The sequence below is a fragment of the Leptosomus discolor genome, chromosome 14, assembly GCF_034619465.1.
Source record: "Leptosomus discolor isolate bLepDis1 chromosome 14, bLepDis1.hap2, whole genome shotgun sequence".
In the NCBI taxonomy this organism is placed as follows: domain Eukaryota; kingdom Metazoa; phylum Chordata; class Aves; order Leptosomiformes; family Leptosomidae; genus Leptosomus; species Leptosomus discolor.
Window position 1 is genome coordinate 5,794,567 of NC_141404.1, and position 24,970 is coordinate 5,819,536.

The 24,970-nt window shown below is 43.5% G+C and overlaps 2 protein-coding genes across 2 annotated transcripts in view; both read left to right on the plus strand.

Annotated features, from left to right (window-relative positions):
• Nucleotides 1-428: 428 nt before the first annotated feature.
• On the plus strand, nt 429-2,119 carry MRM2 (mitochondrial rRNA methyltransferase 2). The gene is made up of 2 exons (XM_009946665.2): nt 429-657; nt 1,340-2,119. The coding sequence occupies exons 1-2, from the start codon at nt 462-464 to the stop codon at nt 1,762-1,764; spliced, it is 621 nt and encodes a 206-aa protein (XP_009944967.2). The 5' UTR covers nt 429-461; the 3' UTR covers nt 1,765-2,119.
• Nucleotides 2,120-4,862: 2,743 nt separating this feature from the next.
• MAD1L1 (mitotic arrest deficient 1 like 1) overlaps nt 4,863-24,970 on the plus strand; it is a 372,012-nt gene continuing 351,904 nt past the window's right edge. Inside the window, exons 1-8 of the mRNA XM_086473014.1 lie at nt 4,863-5,012; nt 6,271-6,411; nt 8,218-8,397; nt 9,833-9,957; nt 10,636-10,717; nt 11,968-12,098; nt 13,338-13,452; nt 14,374-14,435. Coding sequence (XP_086329140.1) covers nt 4,863-5,012; nt 6,271-6,411; nt 8,218-8,397; nt 9,833-9,957; nt 10,636-10,717; nt 11,968-12,098; nt 13,338-13,452; nt 14,374-14,435 — 986 coding nt within the window. The remainder of the gene's footprint in view (nt 5,013-6,270; nt 6,412-8,217; nt 8,398-9,832; nt 9,958-10,635; nt 10,718-11,967; nt 12,099-13,337; nt 13,453-14,373; nt 14,436-24,970) is intronic.

Genomic DNA, 24,970 nt, shown 5'->3' on the forward strand with positions numbered 1-24,970 from the left:
GGGGGCTGACGCACCCCCGGCCTCCCCTCCCAGCGCGGCCGCCAGCCCCGCTGAGGCAGCCCAGGCCCTTGCTGGGGTCGCTGCCCTGTCCTGCCCCCTCGGGCCTTAAGCACGAGTGCCCAAGCAGCAGGGAAGAGCTGCCCAGGCGTGAGGCCCTCTTTCCCGCCTTCCCTCAGGGGGTGACCTGTAAGGCCTCCATCCAAAATCCGGCCTTTTTGTTGTGGTTGGACCAGATAACTAAAAGTGCCAAGAATCTCAGATTTGGAGGCTTTTTTTGTGAGCCTGGGAGAAGCCGTACTCGAGGTTAAAATTAATGACTATAGAGACTTCTGAAATACCTAGTGATTACTTACTAACCAATTAACCTGCCTTTCTTCCCGGGCAGCTGTCAGCGCCTGGTGAGCAAATGTCTCCACACCACGGTGAGGTTCCTGAAGAAAACTGGAACTGAGCACCAGTGGATGGAGCGGCACTTGAAGGATCCCTTTGTCAAGGCAACGAAGCAGCAGCATTACCGTTGCCGGAGTGCCTTCAAATTACTGGAAATTGATGACAAGCTTCACATTCTTCGCCCAGGACTTTCTGTTCTTGACTGTGGAGCAGCACCTGGTGCTTGGAGCCAGGTTGCTGTCAAGAGGGTCAACGCTTTAGGTACTGGTAAGTGCGTGTTTTTGGCAGGCAAGATGGGGATGATGCTCGAAGTGTGTCAGAAAACTCAGCTGTGATGGTGGTGGTGCAGGGAAGGGACACAGGTACTGGCAAATGCCGGAGTCACGGGTAGAAGCGTGAAGGTGTGTGCCTACGTGCCAGTGGAGAATAGTAAACCTTCATGCGGTCTGTAGAAATTGTATCCGGGAAATAAAAATTACCACGTGGTGCTGCTGTTCTGATTGACTGTGTGGTGGGGAGGATCCCTTCATCCAGGTCTGAAATTCATGTAGCCTCCAGCAGATAACTGGGCTTTTCTGTATTTTTGTTTCCCATCTTGAAAAATGCTAGTAACCACTACGTACGGTTTGTGTGTTTTGAGCCATTAATATTTACAAGATAAGGTGTTATCATCTGTACTGTTGTGCAGGATTTCTGGTCTGTCAGCCTTGAAAGAGCAGAGAAAACCAAGAAAAATGCCCCTTGCTTATCCAAAGTAGCTGACTCTTCATGGCTTGAATGGATTAGCTTATAGCAAACCATCCATCCAGATGCACGCAGCAAAATAAGGATGAGAAGCCCAGACATGGCAGGTGGTTTTGTGGTTATTGACTAGCACGGAGCTCAGGCATGCGCAGGTTGTTTGCAGCCATTCCAAGTGTCATTCATATCATTCATTCTTGTAATCTAGATCCTGCTGTCCCCACCGGCTTCGTCCTTGGCGTTGACCTCCTGCGGATTTCTCCTCTGGAAGGAGCAGTCTTCTTGTCAGAGGCTGACATTGCAGACCCGAGCACCCTGAGGACAATTCAGAGCCTGCTTCCCACCGAGAAGGTGGATGTTATCTTGAGCGACATGGCACCTAATGCGTCAGGCATTAAAGAACTGGATCACCAGAAGCTGATCCATCTGTGTTTAGGCCTTCTGAATCTCTCCCAAAGTCTTTTAAAGCCGAAAGGAACGATGCTCTGTAAGTTCTGGGATGGAAGTGAGTCCTGTCTTCTGCAAAACAGGCTGAAGGAGCAGTTCCAAGATGTGAGAACTATAAAGCCCCAGGCCAGCCGGAAGGACTCTGCTGAATCTTACTATTTGGCCAGACTGTACAAAGGGAAGTGAAAGCAGAGAACTGCAGGTTATCAAACAGGTGATCAGATATTGACTGAAAATCTGAATTTGGCGTGTGTTTGAAGAAAAACCCCAGTGTTAAGACCCTTAACCCGAACTGTTAGGTTGTTGAGAATAACCTGGGAAAACCTGTCACGATCCTTTCGAAGTACATCGTGCTTTTCAAATAGAAAAATAAACCAGAGTGGTGTCCTGCTGAGTTTATCCACTAATGACATGCGCAGAGACATCCAATCCAGCTTCTCACCTGTGGAGAAAGCGGTTGGGAATGGAGAGAAGTAATCTGAAAGGCAACCTCTGGGGCTGGAGTAATGGAAGCGAAAATAAAACAGTGATTATATGAGTTTTTAATGTGTGCTTGAAAATCATTGCACTGTTAATGTTGTCATGTATGAGACTAACCATAAGGGCGGTTGTCAGAATGAGAGGGAACAGCAAGGGGCGTTTAAGCCAATTCATTGCATCTTCATCTTTCTTAAAAGCTGGTGCAATTTATTAGCGCCTGTAAAAATAGATGATGTTTTTGTGCGCGTTGGGGTGTGCATCATCACGTACGATCTGTAACGCAGCCGCTCGGGAGATGGGGCTGACTCGGGAACATTTCGCCTGATGGCTCGGCTGCATTTCCTAAAGACAGAGGTTATATTTAGAAATTGCTACTTCTTGATACTCATAAATCCAGTAAATGACAGCAGGGCAGGGTCATCGCTACTGAGAAGATAATTTCCCCAGTGTTTTCTGTAGTTTTATATTTGACCAATGGTGAAATGCCGAGATGTTCCTTGGATCCCAGACGGGGCGAATTACTGATTGAATTGCTAGAATTCTGTTTGCAAAAGTAAATTTAGCCACTGCCTTATCTGGAAGTGACAACTTTTACATTAAATAGCACTTTTATCAGGCCGACTGTGACACGAGTTATAAGAGCACTGGTTGTTTTTAAGGCTTCCAGATCTTTCTCATGACAACCATCTCACCGGGGGTGGCTTATGCATCCATCAAATTTTAACGGCTTTGAACCCTCCCGATCTGCACCTCCGTACTGAATGGTGTGTGTGACAGCGTTATCCCCAGAGCCTAAACTGGGGAGCTGGGTGTTGCTTTGTGCGCGTTTTGGAAGGAAAAACCAAAAAGTCGAGCCTGCTTTTTGGGAAACTCCATGCCCTGCGACTGCCAACGGGCGCTGGAGCGGGCCGGGCTCTGCCGGAGCGCGGGCTCTCCCTGCCGCTCCTCCGGACGGCTCCGCCCGCGCAGAGCGGCGCAGCTCAGCGCCCGGGACGGAGCGGTTTTGGGGGGCGGGTTGCGAAGGGGCGGTGGCGGGAGGAGGCTGAGCTCGAAGCGCCTTCGCCCCGAAGCGGGGCATTACGGTAGGCGCGGCGGCCGCGGCGGCGCTGCGCGCCTAGTCCCGTCCTTACGGCGGCCCGGGCCGCTGTTCTCGCGAGAGCTGGGCGCGAGTTCCCGTGAGATCTCGGCGCCGGGGCGAGGAGGGAGATCCAAGCGGGGCGCGCGCCGCCGCCCGCGGCGGGTGAGTGAGGGCGGGAGCGTGTGAGGGCGGGCGGGGAGGCCGCCGGCTCCGCTCGGCCCTGCCCGGCGCTCCCGCCGCGCTCCCGCCGCGCTCCCGCCGCGCTCCCGCCGCTTGGCCGTGGGAGCGGGGAAGGGAGGCTGTGCCGTGTCCCCGTTCCTCCCATCCCCGGGCGGCCGCTCGCCGCCCCCCGAGGCGGGGCAGGGCTGTGGGCGCTGCCGAGGCCCCGCTCCCCCTCTGCGCACTCGGGAGGGCGGGTTTGTCCGTGAGGGCGAACCGCCCCCTCGCGGTGCTCTGGGCGGCCCGACTGTGGGGGAGCAGCCCTGCACCCATCGCGGCCGCCCTCGGGGCTTTGCCGCCGGGCGCTGGGTTGCGGGACAGGGGGTCCCTTGGTGCCCCCTGCAAGGAAGCCTCTGCCGACGGGTTTTCTGCAGCGGGGAGGCGGGGACGTACGTGTAGTCTTAGTTTTTAGCGCTGTTCTTGGTTTCAAAACAGGCTTGCTGGAACACGGTTACCTGTTGGCAGTGGTCTCTCAAATTTATTTGCATATGGTGCCGAAGTACTTGTTTCTAATAAACGTTTTCATTTGGGTTTTGGCTGATCTGTTGCCAGCATGCTTCTATTATGTCTCCTTTTCGTGAGTAAGTGCTGTGTTGCTATGAGAGCGCATGATCCTGAAAGTTCACCTCAAATCTTCTCTGGTACAAGCCTGCGTGATTGTTGTGGGTTTCCTTTCCTGGTCCTGAACCTCCTTCTGTGTTTCTGGGGCTTTGTGGAGCATGCAGTCGCCAGAGGGACTCACTTAAGGCCTCCTAAAATCTGAGAAACCTTGCAGGCTTTTCTGAGCTCCAGGCTTAATTTGTCTTTGGCCTTTTAGTTAGTACCCTTCCAAATCTGAAGGAAAAATTGCAAAAACTTTTATGTGAACGAGGAGACAGTTTTACTTACAGAAGTGATCTGTGAACTTGGGAAGTCTCGTTGCTGGAAGTTAGGTTCTAAACTGCTTTTTGGAAACCAGAATCAAGTTGTGTAGGAGGGAGGGTTTGCTGCTGATATGAAGTTAGTTCTGCCCCTGCCAGCCGTCAGCCTCAAATGTTTGGAGGAAGAGTAATGAGTTCTGTTTTATAGGATTACATGCTGTTGATCTATGTGTCCTACAATGTTAACTTCTATCCCAGAATCCATCTTGATAATATAGGAAAGGAGAATTCAGTTTTGTGTGACTTATGCTTGCTCTTATTTGTATGCTTATGGGCTGAGATTTGGGGGAGAATGTATTAAAATAAAAGCAAACCATTTCAGATAGAAAGCTCAGGGAAGAACAGGATTTTTTGCACCAGTTTCTCATTTCAGAGACCTACAACTTTGGCCTTGGCTGGATAGTGTTTTCTGGTTCGAGTTGATCCCAGCAGTGAGCAGCAGATTGGGTTTTGCACCCTGTAAATTGGAAGACCTTGCACTTAATGTTTCCTGAGGGCAGTGATGTGTCTGTCTTTAGCAAAGCAGCCAGTGTACCGTAGGTTGCTCTGAATGTTTTGCCGATGACTTTTTGTGTATTTCCAGAGCCATGGAGGACTTGGAAGATAATACTACTGTCTTCTCCACCCTGAGATCCCTCAACAACTTTATTTCAAGGCGTATGGAGGGGGTGTCTGGGCTGGCTATGCCAGGATCATCTCAAAGCTCCTTACAGATTCAGTACCAGCAGAGGATGCAGGTGAGGCGTCCTCAGCTCGGTGATGCCTGCAGTATCCCTTCAGTGTGGTTTAGACTCTTTTTGATTCCAGGAGTCGGGATTGATTTCATTGAGATCTGACCATTCTTTCTAAAACTGATGTTCTTGCAAGCTCAATAATGGAAGCCTGCTTTTGGTCAACATTCTAGAATCTTTAAATTTTTTTGAAGTGTCAGACATTTATTTCTGTTTTGTAAAAATTTAAGAAAAGTCCTTTGAATTTCTGCAGTGCTTGTTATGTCTGTATGCCAGCTCAGGAAATTAAATTGGAAGTTGTTTTCCTGTTGCTGAACAGAGGGTACCTGTTAATACCCGTTAATATTTTTCTAGTAAGTCACTTTGTTAGCTTTTTTCACAATCTTCCTTAAAGTTTCTTTGCCTGGCCACGTACCAGAGACTTGCATTGTGCTGTGGCTGTGATGTGCTAACCAGTTGTTTTTTCTTGTCCGCTTCTGTTCACATCCACACCTTTTTTTGACTTTTTCCTGTAAGGTGCCTTAGGCTCATAAAGCACGGAGTAAGCTGACACCTTGCATCATAAGGACTGTTTATTAGGCTGGAATGAAGTTTCTGTACTCTGTATCTTAATATAATTTCTATTTTGGTCTCATAAGTGCTTTTTAATGTAAATTGCTTTGCATTTGGAGTGTTGACAAAAATTCATGCATTTTCTATCTGTGGTACACCTCTGGTTACAGACAGGGTTAGGGGATGCTCTCTCTGGTTAGAGAATCTCCAGTAGCTGTGTGTTGAGTGTACGTTGCTTAGACGTGGCGTCTATTAATATTGCCTGAGGTAGTGTGAATGAAAAGCAGGTAGTAGGAAAACATGTTATTTTGCTCAGCAGTTAAATTTCATGGGGAGTGTGGTCTCTGCTTCTTGGTTATCTGCTGTTACTTTTACGAGGCTTGGGGAGTTCATAATTAACCTTTTTTAGATAGGGAAATATGTTTTGTGAGAGTACCTTTAGAGATTGAATGAGAAATTTTGCATGAGGAACTTGAAATGTGCTGCTTTCCAACTCACATTGATTTGATGTGGGTTTCTGAGTGTGGTGTTAAACTCTTGGTTTCCCCATCTGCAGCAGGTGTCAGAAGTACCATAAATATGGTGGTAATTTCCTTGTAACTTGTAAAACGTCATGTGAGTGTCAGCTGAATAGTACAGGGTGGGAGACAGCGATGTCATTGCAGTGCTGTTGATGCTGTGAAATGTCCCTTTTCATGCACGAACTGGCCAGTTGGAGGAACAAGCTGGGCAGATCCACTCCAAATCCCAGCTCCTGCAGGTGGAACGAGAGAAGATGCAGATGGAGCTTAGCCACAAACGAGCTCGCATTGAGCTGGAGAAGGCAGCTAATACCAACGCCAGAAACTATGAGGTGAGTGTGACAGTGGCAGCTGGCTGGTATCGTAGGCCTGAATCAGAACATGTGTAGTGCATCTATGTTGGTGTTGGGGTTTGGATCGGGGGTGTGCTCCTGGCTTCTCACGTGCTGTGCTTTGGTTTGCAGTGGCGTGTCTCAGTGTGCATAGTCAGCTTTTCTGGGGGGATGAAACTAGACTGAAAGATGCAGTCCAGGAGGAAGCCTTGTGTTCTCCTACTGCTGGTGAACACTGTCTTCAGAGCAGGACTTCAGTGAGCCTGTAGTGAATGCTCCTGGAGTGCATTTTCTGCGTTTGTATTGCTGCAGGTGGGGGGTGGTGGTGTGGGTGTCGGGTTCCCAGCATCAGCTCTTCTGCTCTACAGATCCTCTAGCAGCACGTGGTGCTGACTTGCTGATGTTCACAGGAGTGTGGATGCCGGAGCCTTGTTTGGTTGACAAACTGATGATCTGATCGCTGGATTCTGTTAGTTTGGCACTGCACTTGTCACGGGTAGCAATAACAAAAGGGATTTGTTATTTGTTTCTCCCAGAAGTATTTAAGCATTTTTCTCCCAGAAGAATTTAAACTTCTGCTGGCACAATTGCAAGCGTTTAGTTGGTGTGACTGTAATTAACTGGAATGGCAGCAGTGCCAACTGTGCACAGGCACACAGGAGAGCTTGCGCTGATAAAACAGTGAGCCTCACTCAGGGACTAATAGCTTTTATTGGTTTCTGGTTTTATGCCCACATATGTTTGCTTAACTATGTTACTGAAATAAGTCGTAGATCTGTGGGTTTGTAGCGTAATAAAGGTCTTATAATGCGGCTGATTATTTAAAAAGAAATCTTTAAAAAATAAGCAGTGTGTTTTGTGGTATTTTACAAGAGTGCTGGGTGACAGCTTTAGTGTGTAGTTGTGAAATAGCGAGTCAGTGACTAAATTCCTTGTTCCTCTGAAATCGGGTGATGGGAGATTAAGTCGCGAAGAGTTCAAGCTGGAATGTAGCTGAGTCAGTCACAGAAACCCTTGAAATACTGGTACAAAAAAAGGGAGCAGCACTAATCCAGCACTGTGGTAATTACCCTGCTCAGATTCTGTGTTTTTTTGAGTCATGTGGATAAAGGTTTTAGGAACTTCACATTGCTTTGCATAATCCTTGCTTACTATGTAAATCCGTGTCTCGATTTGCTGTGATTAGCAAAGCAATTTACTACACATCTTTTCAGTAAGTGTTAATCAATTTATGGTAGGAATAAACTGAAATAGTGTGTGAAAGGTTGTCAGAGGGCAAAAATATTTGTCATATTCATTGATAATACTGTGCACTTAAACCCCATTTTTTTCCTATTAAATAACCTCATACAATTTCTAGAAGTTGCAGAAAGAAGTTTATCTTATTAACCCACCTGTTGAGATCTGAGTTTCTGAAAGTCGATTTGCTGTGCATGGGTCAGCTTTAAATTGGAGCATCAAATGTTTTCCTCTTTGATCCACTGGAGAGTGTGCAGTGGAGCCTGTGAAGCCAAGTCCATATACTCATATTCATGTCTCAATCTAAGGGATTTGGAAGACTCTGTCTCTTAATTTTCTGGCTCCATTGCCCTGGGTAGTTCCTTGACATGGAGCTGCTGCTGGTAAGATTTTTGCCTTTGCCAGTGCAAAGGTTAAAGCTACAGTCTGAGTAACATTGCTTCATGATGATGCATTGGTGATGACAGTAGTGAGAAGTGGAGACAGGAGAAACAAAACCAGCTTCACCTTTGTGCTATTTTCTTCTTATGTCTCTCCACTTTTTTTTTTTTTTTTTTTCTTTGCAAGCGAGAGGCTGACCGTAACCAGGAGCTGCTCACACGCATAAAGCAATATCAGGAAAGGGAAACAGAAGCTGAAAATAAACTGAAAGAACAAATGGAGATGAACAAATCCTATAAGAAGAGCATGGAGACAATGAGTAAGAAGCTGCAAGAGAAGGAGAGCAAATTGGCTGAAGCTAATGAAGTAAGAACAGGGTAATTTTTTAATCCATTCGTAGCTTAAGGAGACTTTGCAGTTCTTGTGAATTGAAAATGCCATTTCTGATTTAAAAAGAAAATAATAATTGTAATGGCTACGTTCCTCACCTGGAAATGAATAAACCCTGATGGTGTGCGTCTTTGCTGTCAAAGTTTAGAACTTAACTGAGTCTGGACACAGGTGAGCAGGTCAGAAGATGTTGCTGTGTTAACTAACAATGAGAAGAGATTTCAGGTTGATATGGAGAAGGAGAAAAAACGTGCAAGGCAACATGCAGCATCTAGGTTTAGAATTCAGGTTACATGACATTGAGTAAAGAAAGGGGAGAAATGATGGAGGAGATGAGATGGAAAGGTGTTCAGGGCAGTAGGGAGAACTGTAGAGTGGGTGAGTCCAAAGCTACATACAAAATACATCTTCCTGAAGTGTCTTAAATGCCTTTGTGTTCCACTGTAGAATGAATGCTTGGATAATAATTTCGGTTCTTTTGGATGAACAGACCATCTTCTCAACCCCCAACCTTTTCAGAGTTCATTATGGTTAAGTTCAGCGAGTTCATTTGTAACTTTTCTGTTTAATTTGGTTTCCTGTACCAGTTGTGGATCACCAACCATGAAGTTCTTAAGCCTTCCTCCTGCCTTGGTGTCACTGGAAATGTATCTGTGTGATAAAGCAGGTGAACAGGTTTAACCTGCCAGTTATCAGGGATTAAAAACAGGGGGTCAGTGATGGCATGTGGGAGAAACTAAACCCACATATGAAATGTGTGCAGCTGTTCTGTTTCTGTGTTCTTTTTATTTCCATATCCATCCATATCAAGACGAGAACCCTGCATATGTCTCTGTCTAGGAAACACCCTACATATGTAATGCTTTGAGATTTTTTTTTTTTTCTTTTTCTCTGTGGAAAGGACCTAAGTAGTGGCTATTTGAAAGAAACCTGTGAGTTTTTCTGTAGAGTTAAGATATTTAGAACAAAATTTTAAAAACTACTGGCTTCTGCTTTCAAGCCAAGCATAATACTGCTGGTATTTGGTTGAGGCAAACCCAGACATTTTCAATTTTGAAACCCAGACAAAATATATTTGAAATTGTTGTGGGGTAATTTTTTTACTTTAATATATATACTTCATCGTCTAGCTTTGAAGCTTGATGTTTTTCATGCCAGTTTGAGGTCACCCACTTAATAGGTAATGGAAATGACAATTTAGTTGGCAGATGAAAGCAACTAAATGATTTTCTCTTGCCTTTGTTTTTGAGGTGAGTTTGCAGGCCTGAAGGTTTGCAAGAGTGTAGGATTGTTTCTAGATTCAGCGTTTGTACTTCTTAGTCGGGTATGATTTCTGTTGTGTCACCATCCATAATGTCCAGTTTGGAGAGTCATACCCTTGTGTGTTTATTCTTTCTTTCCATTAATTCAGACAATCACTGTATTGAAAGGGAAAATATCAGAGCTGCAATGGAATATAATGAATCAAGAGATGCAGATGACGAGCCAAGACTCTCAGAAGCAGGAGCTGATGGAACAGCTGGATGTTGAACATAAGTAAGCAGGGGATGAATGACTATAGGGAGAAAAGGCAAACAGAACTTCAGTCTTCTGCATCTGTCATCACTCAGAAAACTTTCAACAGCGTTTGATTTACACTCTTCAAAGGGGTTCTTTGATCTGGATGTGCAGGTTATAACCGTTGTTTGAAACTAGCTCAGAGGTGCACCTTTGTTGTACCTTGAGGAAGAAAAAAATACTTGAGCTTAAAATCTCAGCGATGTCTCATGTTCATGGTAGAGAGTTAACAGAAGGCACGTGGGTGGGAAAGGCTAATCTGAACTTTATAGACTGAACAGAACAAAAATACCAAGGCTTAAATCATACTTGAGGGGTAGTTGAAAGATATGAGTGTGTTTTTCCTTACTTACTAAGTCCAACCCTTCAATTTCAAAGGTGCTGTTTATTTACAGTGGGTGTGTATTTGCGGGTTTCAGAGTTAAGGTGGATTGATTTTTGTGATATTTCTCAAGATGCATCTTTTTATTAAAATGGATACTTTTGCCTCTAAATTAGAGGGAGATGGTGTCGGTGTGAAACTGTGAGACAATGTAACAGTGCCACATACCTTGTTAGTGGTGTTTGAAAACATTCGTCAGGGATGCTTCAGCATGTGGGTTGCTTCTGGTGTGTGATTCCTGGGTGCTAAATGCCTCTTGTGTCTCCATCCAACAGAAAAAGGCAGGAGGCTAGTCAGCAAATCCAGGCCTTGCAAGCAAGCCAATCCCTACTGGCAGAATACGAACAGAAGATTAAGGTAAGGAAACATTGTGGCCTATATAAAGCTTTAAGGTTTTCGTTTCCTCCATGGAAGAACAGAACAGTGTGGGTTTTTTTGTTTGGGGTTTTTTGTGTGTTTTTGTTTGTTTGTTTGTTTTTTTTAAATGACTATTGCAGAAATAGATGGTTAGTTTGTCATACAAGAATCTGATCTGGTGGCCAGCAAGAAGTTGACTAAATTCAGTTGGATGGACTAGGCTACCTACAGTAAGCTGTAACAGGACACTCTTCACCTTTGTTGTATCCATTGATTGGAAAAAAAAAAAATCCACCCATGCTTTCTCTATGGAAGGGTGATTTATATCCTTATGCAGTCCTCTGGAGGAATGCTCCGTTTGATCTTGTGCCAGAGCACAAGATTGCTCTGCAGAAGATGGAGGATGGTGGAGGATGACCCTAGCGGCCACTGTAACTTTTCTGCTTCCCAGAAAATGCTTCCTCTGGAGTTGGGTTTAGGTCTTTTAGAAAGTGCAATTACTTGCAAAGCTTTCAAAACCGCACTGACTTAAATGTGAGCATGGAGATGACTTCTGTCCTTTCAAATCAACACGTAGGTTGGTGGGAGTGTACCTTTTTCACTTGTCTTACCTTCCTGGGAGAGGTAGTGTGGGGAGTTACTTTGGTTTGAGCAGGTGTTGATAGTGGTGTTGCCTGTGGTGGCTGTAAAGTAAAGCTACGCTGAAAGCCAGCCCCATTGCCCGCTCTGTGATTGCAAGAGGAGGCTTCCTCCATTGAAAGGAAAGATTGGGAAACAGGATATCAGACTACAGTACAGCTCTAAATAAACTTTCCTTTTTTGGGGGGGGTGGGGTGGGGGGGTGGCGGGGAAGAAGCAACATTTACCGTAATACTGTATGTGCGGTGGTGTTTCTCTTCATTCCTAATTCTTGCAGGCCAGCCAAGTGCCGCTCTCTGCACTCCACTGATGGAGGGATGGAGGACAAGAAAATCATAGGTTTGATTTAGTCAGTAGAAGGAAGATCCTTTTAATGATTAGCAGAGGTTTTTTTGGTTATGAATTTAGGGTAAACAGGTGTAGAGAAGAGGCCAGCCCAGGTGTTACAAGTGGCACAAGAGTCATCCCTGCTTTGAGCAATGGATTGGACCAGATGACCTGCAGAGTTCCCTTCCAGCTCTTGATTTGAGTTTAAAAAGTACAATGGAGAGGTAGCTCTTTTGAGTTGCACATTAATCATTGCTGTCCTCTTGTCGTCCCATGTTTTCCAGGATCTGGAACAGAAGTTGTCCCAGCAGGAACATGATGCTCTAATTGTCAAGAACATGAAGGCAGAACTGGCCCGTTTCCCAAAAATGGAGCGGGAATTGCGTCAGCTCAGGGAGGAAAATGCCTACTTCAGGTGAAAGAAGGGTTCAGTTGCTGAAAGGGTTATCTTGTGTGCTTCTGTACCTGCGACAATTGCACTATAGGTGTTTTCAAATCCCTCTGTTGGGCTTCCATATGGGAAACTTTAGAAGGAAGTTTAAATATTTCATAGAAATAATGCATATGAATTGAGCAGTGTTGTGATGGTTACTGGATGAGAGGGTTTGACAAGATCTGGGTAATCTTCCTGAACACAGCGAGAGCCTCACAGGATGTGTGTTGGTTGTTCAGGATGGTGATATCTGTTTGTTAGAACAAAATTCAGCGTTTAAAGCTGCTGATGAATTCTCTACAGCTTTAGGAAAGAAATCCCTTTAGAGAGAAGAGACAGCTGAATATTTCTTTAATAATTGTTTTTGCTTAGTTATTGTTACGACTATTGTAAGTGCCTGTTGTTCCAGCATAATGTTTGGAAAGACTTTTTAAAATTTCTAAAGCAGTCTGATACAGCCCTCGGTAGAGTAGACTTTCTGGGTTCCTGAAGTGGCACTTAATTTGAAAAATCAAATTCTTATGTGCTGTGAAATAACTTGCCTTAAAAGTGTGGGATTTTTTTAAGAGTAAACTTAATTTCCATCTTTTTGGTGTATCTTAAAAAAAAAAAGGGGGAAAAAAGCGCCCAGATTACATCAGTGATTTTGCCAGCTTTTTCTCATTCTAAAATTAGGTGATTTCCCTTGGCTTTGTTCTTGTTATTGTTTCATAATAATTTTGAATTGTTTATCTTGGAATATTTCTCATGCTTGATTAAAGGTAATTTTTTAAAACAGTATTATCTCACCCTTGCACACCTCTGTTAAAGTAAAAACAAGCAACCTCAATGCTTGCTCAGCCATCACAGAGCACTCAGAAAGCCCAAGTGTCTGCCACTTGCTGTGTTCCAGCCCTGCATTCAGCCTGACTGAAGATCAGAGCTGGGAGCCTTTTGCTGCCTTTCTGCTGTTCTGCCAATCAGTAAAGCAGATACAAAGCTTCAGGTCGTTTGGGCGTAATTCGGATGGCACTTAAGGGTAGAAAAAAATCAGTTCAATAAAGCTGCAGTTTTCTTGTATCAGTGGCTTTGCAATGAAGGTTATCGGAGCGAGTCAGCTGAATGTCATGGTGTCTGCTCAATGTCGTGTGATTCCCTCGTAATTCTGTTTTTTATCTGGAAGCTTGTGAGAGTGAATTGAGTTGCATGGCTCTTTAATCGTTGTCTCTCTCTTCACTGTAGGGAAATGAAAGAAAACAATGGATTGCTTAAGGAGGAGGTAGAAGGTCTCCAAAGAAAACTGGAACGCTATGAGAAGGTCCAAGCACAGCTGGTGACTGTTGAATTGGAAAATGAGGTGAGGAGCTGGGAACATTTGGGGGGTGATCAGAATAGGGGTTTCCTTTGTTGCCTGTCCAGTCTTTTAGGCTCTTCCTGTATTGTGTCAGTTGAGATATGATACCTGGTTTGAACCAGGCATTCCCAAACTTCAGTGTCGGCATGAGGGGAGCTATGGCAATGAAGGTGCAAAAGGCGAAAGGATATCTGCACTTCAGCTGGAGACCCTGTGTAAAGGATGATCTCGTCACAGTGTCTTTCTTGGCCTCGCTGTTTATCTTTTACCTCTCTTCTGCTGGAAATGCTTTTTTTTTAGGCCTTAAGCTCTGGCTGGAGATGGTGTTTCCAAACAGGCATGTGGTGAGAACCTTGATACACACCTGGATTGCTGCCAGTGCCAGCAGGGCCAGAATGTGGTCTCCAATGAATACAATTGTCTTGCTTCCATCCCACCCTATGTCAAGTATACAGCGAGTTGCCAAGAGATTAACCTAATGGCATGAACTTGTTGGTCTGCAGAGCGATACTGGTGTCTGATCAGGTTTAGATAACGCTGTCTGGTACTGGCTGAAAGTGAAAAGCTGTAGGAGAAACTGGAAGAGCAGAGATGGGCACTTGAGCTGCTACAGAACCAGTGTTGAGAATACAGCTGGTTTTCTTCTCCCCTGCCAAGAGTCTAGTCTACCAAGGCAGCTCACAGGGTTAGATAATCTGTGGTGCTGAAATGTAACAGGGGCTCTGTGTGTCATTCAGCTGTGGTGACAGGGAAAATGTGAGGGCTGGAGAACGACAAACCAAAAGTGCTAGGGAGGAAAATAATGAAATCCACTGGAGGAAAAGGAAAGACACTGACTTTGGAGGATTATGAGAGTGCTGTGTGGAAAAGGAGCTGTTAGAACATCCATCTGTGTCTCTAACTCTTCTTTGATCTCTACTTCAGAAACTTCTGGGAAAGTTAAAAAGCTGGGAGAAACTGGACCAGAGCACCGGCTTGAATATCAGGTATGTGCTCACAGCTCTGGAGGGAGGTAAAACTTTTTAAATCACTTTCCTCTTAATCATCTGAACTCCGAAGTGTGTTGGTCATGCTTGCTTGCTATCTCCTCTTCACGTGGGAGCTCTTCCAGTACATTTATTATATGTCAAAGAACAGTGAGATACACACTGTTATACGGTATCTTTGGGAACTAACAAATGTTTTTCACCAAGTCTGCTTGACCAGTGGCTCTCAGGCCGAGGTTCAATTTTGAGTTCTTTGAACTTCTTGTGTGTAGCTACGTTCGTGTTTAGTTAGAGACTCAGTTGGCTTCGTAAGTGAACTTTTAAGAATTTTAGGGTATGTCCAGAGACTAGAATGTATGTTCCTTGTGACAAACTGTTGTGATTATGATTTCTTTGAAATCTGGATATCAGAATAAACTGCCAGATCTCGTTGTTGTGATTTTTCTTCCCTAAAGCAGTTGAAGAACAGTTGTTAATTTAGTTATTTTGTCTAATAAGAGAAATGTAATAAACTCAGTTTCTTATGGGGGGGTGACGACCCCCCCCCCCCCCCCCCCCCCATAGTGTTTTGTAACACCAGCTAGTCACTTTGTGTACTGTTCCTAACAACTGTTTCTGACATTGGAGCAGTGAACCAGATTTTTAAGATCTCTGATATGTATGTGGTATAAAGAGGGGCTGGAAATGGTGCATCTTCTGATAATTTTCCTCCATTGCAGAAGGTTTTCTCTGTAGCTACACTGTTTTTGTGTGCCATGTGTTTCAGCATTACTTTATTTTTCTATTTACATTGCTGTTACACTAGGCCTTGATGTGAGCGTTGTAGTACTGATCACCTTCCATATTGGATCCAGACCTGAGCTGCAACATGAACACAGACCCTAATTTCACCAATTGTTTCTTTATTCCAGTCATTACACGTGCCCAACAGCAGAGCCATGGCTGCACACTGCTGGGATTGTTTGGAAATAGGAGTGTTTGGCTGTGCACGTATGGTTTGGGCACATACTGCTTCATGTAAGAGATACTTGTGCTCAACTTGGGAAAGCCCCCTTAATTTTCTGTGTTTTCTGTTTAATAAGGATAATGAGCCCTTTTCTAGAGGCATGCTAGTGGGTAGCATGCTTGAGATTCTCTCCTGTATCTGCTGCATGTAGATGAAGTTAGAATTGTGCTAAATCTCATGTGGCAAGGAATGGACAGAAATAGTATGAGTCCTTTTCACAAAACCTGTTCCATCAGCCAGTGGAGTAAAAGCTTTTTACTTACCTCAAGCTGTTAAAGGTTTAATGAGGTAATCTCACACTGAGAGAGAAATGGAACCAAGTGATTCTGCCTGTTGAAGTCTAATAACTCCTTCATTTAAAATCAGAATATTCACTGTAAAATGTTAGGTTTTTGATTGGGCCGTATTGTTTAGTGCTATTAATGCTGTCTTCTCGTACAGAGCAGGGAATTGCTTCTGAGAAAAATAGTCTTTTGCATCTAACTGCAGCAAGTGGAACTAGATGATTTCCCCCCTCCCTCCTTTTTTTTTTTTTTTTTGTGTTGCTCAGACTTCTTACAGCATGAGTTACGTTAATTTTCGGTCAGGGTCATGAAGGTGATGAGAGATCATTGTCCTAGGTTCTTGGAGTGTGCTGGTGGTGAAAGTTCAAGAAGAGTCAATCACTTACCTCATAGTGTAATAGGAACAATTTGGATGGTTGTTCCGGAGAGCCAGAGCCACGTGCTGTTTGCTAATAACTAGATAAGCAAGGAAAAAGGGAGTGCCTTAGGATTTCTCATCTTTTCTTAGCACGTTCTTCATTGGTACAGAAAATGTGAGGGAAGTGTGTATAGCGCGTGGTGTTTTAGGAGACGGTGGTTTTTCGTTTCCTCCAGCACTTCCACAGGGCTTGTTCTGTGTCTGCTCTCGGTGGTTTCTGTTCACTGATTGCCTGGTCCCAGCAGGCTTTTTGTCAGATTGGCTTATGATCAGACCTCTGAGTGTAATTTTATGTAATAACACTTGGAAAGGAGGTGCAGCTTTTAGGAGCGTAGTGGTAATCCTACTGTTTTTAGTACTGTAGTTCATTTAGATAACAGTGAAAGAGCGAAGTGTTTGTAATGCTTCACCTTTTGGGGGGAAAACAAGTTCATTAACAGTTTACTCAAAGGCTAATCTTATGTTTGCTAGTTGTGGATTCCATTTGTAAGCTCCTGGGTTTTCCTCTTGCTCTCATAAACTGTGGAAACAAAGACAGCTTTAGCTCTAGAACATGTTGGGGTCTTTGCATTGCTCTTGCGCAGTGATCTTTCCAGAGTTTGCCCTTGGAATTATGCCTGCCTTACACAAACCTTATAGAGTGTATTTGTAAGCTGCACGATACCCAGACAGTGAAATAATACGCACCATAGTTGTGTATGGTTCATGGATACACGTGATGGATCTACATGATCTGGTTTGTGTTCAGTTATATGGCCTTTTGACACCTTGATCTTCTTACCGCCTACTTTCTGGTATAGGTGGGCTCTGTCTTTTGTTATGGTAATTTTGTACTGTTGATCTTTTTTGTATGTTACTGTTATGCTGCCAGGGACTTTCATACATTTGTCATGTGTTGCTCTGACTTGATATTACTGCTGTAGGATTTGGTTTTAACTGTAAAAGGAAAAAAACCCACTAAATTTTTAAATTCTTGCTTTGTGGGTAGAAAGTCTTATTTATTTTGGACTTTACTCCCTTTGAGAAGGATCTTCGTGTATCGCTATTGTAGGACTTTGTTATTAGGAAACAGTTGTGTTAGAAAAGAAGCTTCTTGTACTCTGTGTCTCCAGGATGCACCAATGTGGTTTGTATTTCTTCAAAATGCAGTGTTTGTGCAAGTGAGTTGTTGACCATCTTCACTGAAGAACCATGTTAATGATGACAGACTTGGTTGTTTTTTCCCAGTTGGACTATTAGCTTAGAGATATTTTCTATGTAGTTTCTTGACTGTCATTAAACAACATGTATTTTAACAGAGAAGTATTCCTGGCCGGTGGTGTGTGAGGCGGCGGGCGCTTTACTTGGCTGACAGTGTGCAGAACCACCCACGAGATGGCGCCCTTTCCCCTGCTGCTGGGGAGAACTGGTTTTCTGCTCCAGGCCGGCAGGCCCAGCCCGACAAAACCCGTCAGCTGGGCACCTCGAGAAGGGTCAGCGAGCCTAAGGAAGGCTGATCGTTGTTGCCACCAAGTCTTTGACACTGTTTAATGCTGCCTGCGTGCAGTCACTGTCTCCTTGTCCAGTACTTGGGTAGTAACGTGGTATGAAAAAGGTTTGTGCAATAATGGCATACAGCGTGTTTTACCAACCAACTCCGTAAACTTGATATTTACACCACACATTATTCTTTTTGTCTTGTTTAATAGGAGTTCTTCAAAGTCTTCTTTTGTCCCCACCCCAAGCCTTAGAACTGCAACCTCTAGAGCAGCGCTGTTACTGCTCTGACTTTCCCTTCTGTGGTGTGTAGAAGATACCTGAATAAAAAATGAGGATTCTTGTTCTGTGAGCTTTTAATCTAAATAAGCTTTTTCTGCTGTTGCTTGTCTACGTTTTGCTCGTATTGCCTTTGTCCTCCAATGAATTAGCCAGGTGATTTTGCTGTCCGTAAACAGATACACCCAGGAGTATAGAATGATGCAAAATGATGTGTATCAAGTATGTTTTAAAGATGAGGCAGTAAGTCAGATGCTGAAGATATTGATAGTCATTGATGGCAGCTGACGAGGTTTAATGCTAAATTTGTCTTTGTATTTATTTATCTATAAGTGGCAGAAGATTGCAAGTTTCAGAAGGTTGAAGTTTTGCTGAAAAGTTATGCAAATTTGTGAAGGCTGGCAGGTGGACCACAAGCACCAGCTTCAGAGCAGTGTTAGTCCAAGCATTTTTTTTTTTTTTGAGAGAATACATAGTAGTGTGTGATGTGGGGTTTGTTGGGTGGGTGGTGGGTTTTTTTTTTTGTTTAGGGGTTTTTAATTGGAAGCAGTGATTATGTGAAGTTTTTAAGTTTTCAGCTACTGAGCTCAAAGATCTGTGTGTGCATAGCAGCATTATTTTATATCAGTGACAGGTTTTTGATGTTAGAGTAATCAAAGATTGGAAGGTGATCAAATATCTTGATAATGACCTATTTAAGTAGGTCTTTCCTTTTTGAGGTACCATTTTCTGTTGCAGGTAGTACTGCCAGCTCAGGCTCGGTGTTTGTGTCTGGAAGATAACGCAAAAAATTTTGTTCATATTACTTTTCAGAACCATTTTCTTTTTTTCCATGCCCACCACAGTGAAGCAATGGAGAGATCAGCTGTCCTTTTCTGAAGGGCTGTGGAATACAGTATGGAAACTGAAGGTGAGGCTGATGTATCAGAAAGAAAAGTAGTGAGCTTGGACTCCTCTGTGCTGCTCAGAGGCTCCTTGGTCTTGGATGTTCTTGAGTCGCACCTAATTGCAGACACGTTGGAAGGCAGATCTCAGCCCCTGGTGCCTATGGTGTAAGGCTGACCTGGAGAGACTCTTAGGTTTAATGAAGCGTGGGTTTAGAGGGTACCTATAGTCCTCCTTCAACTTGCAAGGGTAAATTTAGTTGGCTTCAGTGACGATATCGCATTAAGCTGCTGTAGCTATTTCGCATGCTTGCTGTCCAGGCCTGTAAAGAGAAGTGCAGATTTGACAGGAATTCAGGCCGATGCTTAAGGACCGTTTCCAGTAGTGGAGCCTGCCAGCTGCAGCCAGCAGACACTGATCTGCTGACCTGTCGCCTAGAGCCAAAGCAGCGAACCTGTTAATGCTGACCTGGTTTTCTCTCTGAAACATCTGTGGGTTGGCTGGCTGACAAATCTTGGGGACTAGCTTCCTGCAATGTCTGAGACCAATTAAGAAGAGGAGATAGTATGAATGTGTATGCATTTCCTCTCTAAGAAAGGGTTTAATTAAGTGGCAAGCATCTCTATTTAGTACAGTGGTTAGCACAGTTGTAATTTGTAATTACACAGGTGCCACACTCGGTACGGGAAGTCCTTCTATGCAGATTCTGCTTTTGGAGTTGGGGGGAAGGGAGGAGAGAGAGGGGAAAAGGGAACCAGATTTCTTGATTCTGCATTTAGTGGTGGATTAGTGCTTTTTTTTTTTTTTCCAGTGAATAGAAGAGAAGGGAGGATATTGGAGTTCTCTGCTTTCCTTTTTGAATCTTGATTAACTATGCTTAGCTACTCTGCACTCTCTTCCATCCCAGGCATTGAATATCTTTGCAGTAGTGAATGAAGCTCATAATCTTCTCCTTTCTCACAAGGTAGTAATTTACCTTTCTCTGAATGTCTGTTACGAATAAGTGGTTACTGGTTTAAAAAAAAAAATCTGTTGACAGATATACAAAGCAGTGCATGTTGAAATAATTTGAATTGCTCATACGCGTTTCTGGATACTTAATTAACTGCAACCAATCAAGGCAAGACTGGGGGTTGCTGTTGCTAGTTCCAGTAATGCCATAATTCTGGCATGATGTCTCCATAGTTGAGCAATGTTTTTATTGGAGTAGCCCTCTGGTCTTTTGTCACCAAACAAGAAATTGATCAAATTAAATGAGTTTGGTGCTGACTGCTGTCTGTAACTGTGCCACTGACCTGAACTTAAGGGCTAATTTCTGTCTTTGGGGGGGTGAGGGGGTGGGTTTGTCTGGCTTGGCTAATGGGGGCCCCCTACGTTAGAGCTAAGTCCCTAATTGTAAAAGAAAATTAGACTTAGCATAGTATGAGGATATTGAAACTTCCTTTTGTACATCTAAGTTTTATGTAAATAATTGTAATTTATGATCTGTGAACATACTGAAAACTGCATGACTGCTGTTAACAAGATTCCCAGTGTAAAGCAAGCTGTCTCATCACAGTGGGAATTCCCAGGGCACCAAAAAGGGAGATAAACACTACGTAGGGGGAAACACTAATTAAAAAACCCAAACCAAACAAACCACAACCAACCAACAAAAACCAACACAAAAATGAAGCTATGAAAACTATGCTTATTAGGGAAACTTTTATAGTTATGAGGTCTTAGCTTACCTCATGGAAAGACTATCTGCTGTTGTCCTGTATAGACACAGTACTACATTTTACAGTCATTTTTAGGAGCTTAGTTTTGTCATGAAAAAATTTGCCTTCCACTGAAGTTGAAGGTTTGATAAATGTTGATGAATTCACTCTGTGAAGAGGGCAAATGTATGCAGGTTTCTAATACTTTGCAAAATTCCTCAAAATAGGGATTTCTGCTGGCTTCTGCACAGGGATTAATGTCGCGTGAATCTCTGTTGCGTGGTTCTGCCAGGACAGGTTAGTCTCAACTTGCTTAGATCTGCCATTCCTGTAACGTGGGGCTTCTGACTCAAGTGTCTGTGTGAAAGTATTCTGTTCCCACCTGGCACTTTATGGTTCTGTAACTGAAAGAGGTGGTTCTGTGTAGCAACAAGTAATCTGGAGTGGAAAACAGCTTTCAGCCATATCAGTTCCCTCACCAGGTTTGCTGTGTGGGTGCATGAATGCTTGTGCTGTTCCAAAGCAGGGCAGAGGAGGTTGCAATGAGCAGCTGGGGTTGGAAGGGGTGATGGGGATAACCATAGTGTTTATTTGGAAATAAAGGCTACGCACTCAGTATTTTTAGGATTTAGTACGTGTAAAAGACGAATGCATTGCTTTAGAAGCATTTAAAATCTTCTTGAGGGAGAAGTGCCTGAACAGTTCTAAAGTGGATCTTTGTCTTTTGAGAGTGAGGTAGAAGTTTCAAGAGAAAACTAATTGAGGTTGTCTTACAATTATAGTGTGTTTACTGAAGCCACCGTTCTTTACCTAGAGCAGTCTTGGAGGAAGCTGTCACCTATTGAATGTGACATGCAGCATATGCTGGAGTATTGCTCTAAGCTCTTCCCCTCTTCGTGTACATTATGCTTCACTTTCCAAGCGCCTTAGGCTTTAGCTTTCCTTGACAGAATGCTTTTTGTGTGCGGTGGGGAGAAAATATTCCTTTGTCATCTCAAAATCTGAAGCTCCAGTTTTCAGAGTAGTCAGAAGGCAGTTTTGGGAGACTTAAGGCTGTGTTTGTTGTTGGAAGGGAGTAATGTATTTAAATGCGATGTTTGGAAGCCTGATGTCAAATCTGTGCTTTAGACAGTTTAGTCTTCTCCCATTCTCTTGGTGATGATCCGCTTAATTTTAATGTGGCAACTGTCTGCACCTCTTTTCATAGATTTCTTAAAATATTGTGGGTCCGATCCTGCCAGTACTTCACTGAAATGCTGGGCAAAGCTTCCGGCCATATTTTCCTGTCCGATACTACTTTTATCCAAAACTGCTGTACTGATCTTTGATGTGCAGAAGTTAGTGTTCTTTCTTCTTCGCCATTCGTGCTTTTATTTCCTTCTGAATATATCAGAGTAATAAGTCTTGAGGCTAAAGGAAAGATAGGAAGAGTGTAAAACATAGTGGATGAGCACCTGACATCTAGGCAGACTGAGGCTGTAGCGTATAATCAGAGTCAGAGTAAGAAGTAAGCAAGCTCACATCAAAAGTACGTCTGTCCTTGCTTTGCATTTCAAAGGTCTGGGAACAGCTAAAGAAACTGTCTTTCCAGCATCATGGATCTAGCATTCTGCAGATGGAGAGAACTATCGAGCAGTAGCTCAGCACACTGTCCATCATCTGTGTTGAAGAATAACTTGAGGAACTTTGGTAGTTTGGTTACAGGAACTGTATGGAGAATAACGACATCAAAGAAAAGATGGACGATTCTTACTAAGGGAATAAGAACTTTATTTTGAAAGCAAAGATGCCAGTAGAGCCTTTTTTCACTGGAAAATATCACTTCTTTTTCCATTGACTCTATCGGAATATAGAGCCTTGTCCCGGCTTGAAGGTCGGGTGCGTTTCCCAAACTGATACTCTTCAGCCTCTTTTTCTGCCAGGAACAGGAGTGGATTTAGAAACATGTGCTGATGTCGTCTTCTGCATAGCAGGACAGTCGTTTGCCATGGGGGACTCCCCAGTCAGACGCTTCGTTTTGTGTCACTGCCGTATCTTGCAAGTAGTATTTGAGATGCTGTTGAAAAACAGTTGGGTAAAAGTAGCTTGCTTTCTTCCAGCATGTAGTGACCCATGTTATGTGTAAATGGCTTCAGCTTAGGTGCTCACTCTGCTGTGAAGGAGAAGCTTTCAAAAATACGGACACTTTTATAAAGAGCCACTTTCCTTGCATTAAGCAGTCCTGTTTGCCTTAAAGTGAAATTATCATTTAAATAGCAGAGACTAATCAGCAAGGGGATGGTTTGCTACTGTCAGAGAGCTCAAATGCTCCTGCTTGATTTTTATTCAGCCTCTCATTTGGTCATTCCCACAAACCCAATAACCACTATAATCTCTAGCTTATTTTTAATTCTGCCTTTCTATTTCCATTTTAGCATCTTTCAATATTTCAGTTCTAAATTTTCCGCTGGGGCCGTTGGAGAGGGAAGGCATAGCACATCCTTAGATGTGCAGTGTGTTGTCTCTCATTTATCCCCAAAGTTTTGTTTTTGCAGGGAAACGTTTAAACAAAAATGTAAAAATAGATCCTGTACATGCTTATTGAGGATGATTTTGTTTTATTGTAGCAATGCCTTTTTCAAAAACCTTCTCAAAACGCACAGGCCTTTTCTAAATAGAAGCAAACCAAAATGCTTCAATAAGTATTCAATCAAATTTTTGTATTGTGCTACCCCCTTGTACATGGCCTTTAGCTACAGGGCAAGGAATCTGCCTTCCTCATTGGATCAAGGACTACCAAGATGGATTGTGCCAGACTAATGTTACATTAGTTACAAAATTTCTTTGTCTAGAGAATTTATTATCTTATCAAATAAAACACAATAGATCATATTTTTTTGAACTTCATTGAAACATTTGCTCAAGAGAGCACTTGGGAAAGTATAAACCATGCGGGAGAAGATGGGAATTATTAGAAGAATCGTAGGGTGTATAAGGAATTGTTTAAGCAGGGATAGATTTAGTATTGTTGAAAGGAAAATGCGAGGATAAGTAGAATTCCTCAAAGACTAGCCTTAGGATCTGCTTTATTTAGTATTTCTATTAATGGTTTTGGTGCAAAAATTTGGTGTGTGCTGATAAAACTTGGCTAATGATGCCAAGTTCAGAGGACTCATAAATACGCAAAAGCTCGTTGTGCAGAACTGAGTGACCTGAAGGATTAGAGTGAAGAAATAGGACAAAATTCAGTGAAACAAAGCACAAGGCTCCATGGAATTGGGAGCTGAATACCAACTTCTCTTGTAAAATGTAGCACATGCGGTGGAAAGGACTGGAAGAAGGGCTGGGTACTTTTTTACAACAGGATGGCTGTTAATTCTCACACATAGGATGCGCCAGGAGAAAAGCTTCTGTGGAGGTGAAAGTGTTCAAGTGCCTCTGTAGATGGCCTGGGAGATGCTTCTCCGAGTTCTGGTCACCCACTGTGGAGGAAGATACTGGGAACTAAATATGGGAAAGGATTGCTGGTAAGAGCCTGCGAGCCCCCTGCAGCAGTGGTGAGCAGAAGGACTGGCCTCCTCTAGCAAAGCTGGCACGGGCTGTAATTGCTGCCAAGAAATACATGGATGGAGGGGAGGAGAAGGAAGGGGGATCAGTACCAGTGAGAAAAAGAACCATCTATACTAAAGACTAGCATTAGCGTTTAAATCAAATTGCTGTAACCTTGCCATGAATACAGGTAGAAGAAGGTTCTAACTTCTAAAAAGACTAAGTTCTGTCTGCAGCTTCCAGTGGAGTCAAAAGTACGCAAATTACTGCTTCTAAGCTGAAGCTCCACAAGGTTATGGAAGTGATGACTCGAGTTTGTGATAGCAAAGGACTAGACAGTACCTAAACTAAAAGATCCTTTTCAGTCCCACTTCTATGTGAATGCACGTGTACCAATCTATAAGCAAGCGAATGGTCTCAAGAATAGGAGGAGTGAAGCGGTATATTTTTAGTTTGGAAATACAGGCATTGTTTAACACCGGGGTTCTGAAAACTGCAGTTTGGAAAGGCGAGGGAGGTGGTTTAGTGAATACAAGTAGATCGTGCCCATCTTTCTGCCCACACAGAACAGCTGCTGTGGACAGGGACCTGAAGTGTGAGAAGAGCTGACCTTTGTTCATGTTGAGAAAAAGCAGTTTGCTGAAAAATGTGCTGAACTACTAAAGACGAGTTTATCTGCCAGTGTAGATAAGACAAAATATGATTTGTATTATCTGAGAAGCTTTTCTGAGGCTATTTGGTGCAGGTTATTTTGATGGTGTTTTGAAAATTATTCACTCTTGGTTAGTGCTTAACCTCATCAATGCCTAGAGCAAGGATTCATGCTTCTGGTGGCAGCTGGGAAGGTGCTCCTTGAATCGTTTGTCTTTGGTTTGTCATCAGTGCAGGGGGGAGTTCTGTACACAATCAGCCAGGAAAGGTCTAATTTTCAGTTTTAATTGTACTTAATCGGGTAGCTA

What these genes read in the sequence shown, in the direction of transcription:
- MRM2 (XM_009946665.2), top strand. Translation starts at nt 462, where the DNA reads ATGGAGCGGCACTTGAAGGATCCCTTTGTCAAGGCAACGAAGCAGCAG. An exon ending in GGTCAACGCTTTAGGTACTG is followed by an intron (nt 658 to 1,339) that starts GTAAGTGCGTGT and finishes CTTGTAATCTAG; the next exon opens with ATCCTGCTGTCCCCACCGGC.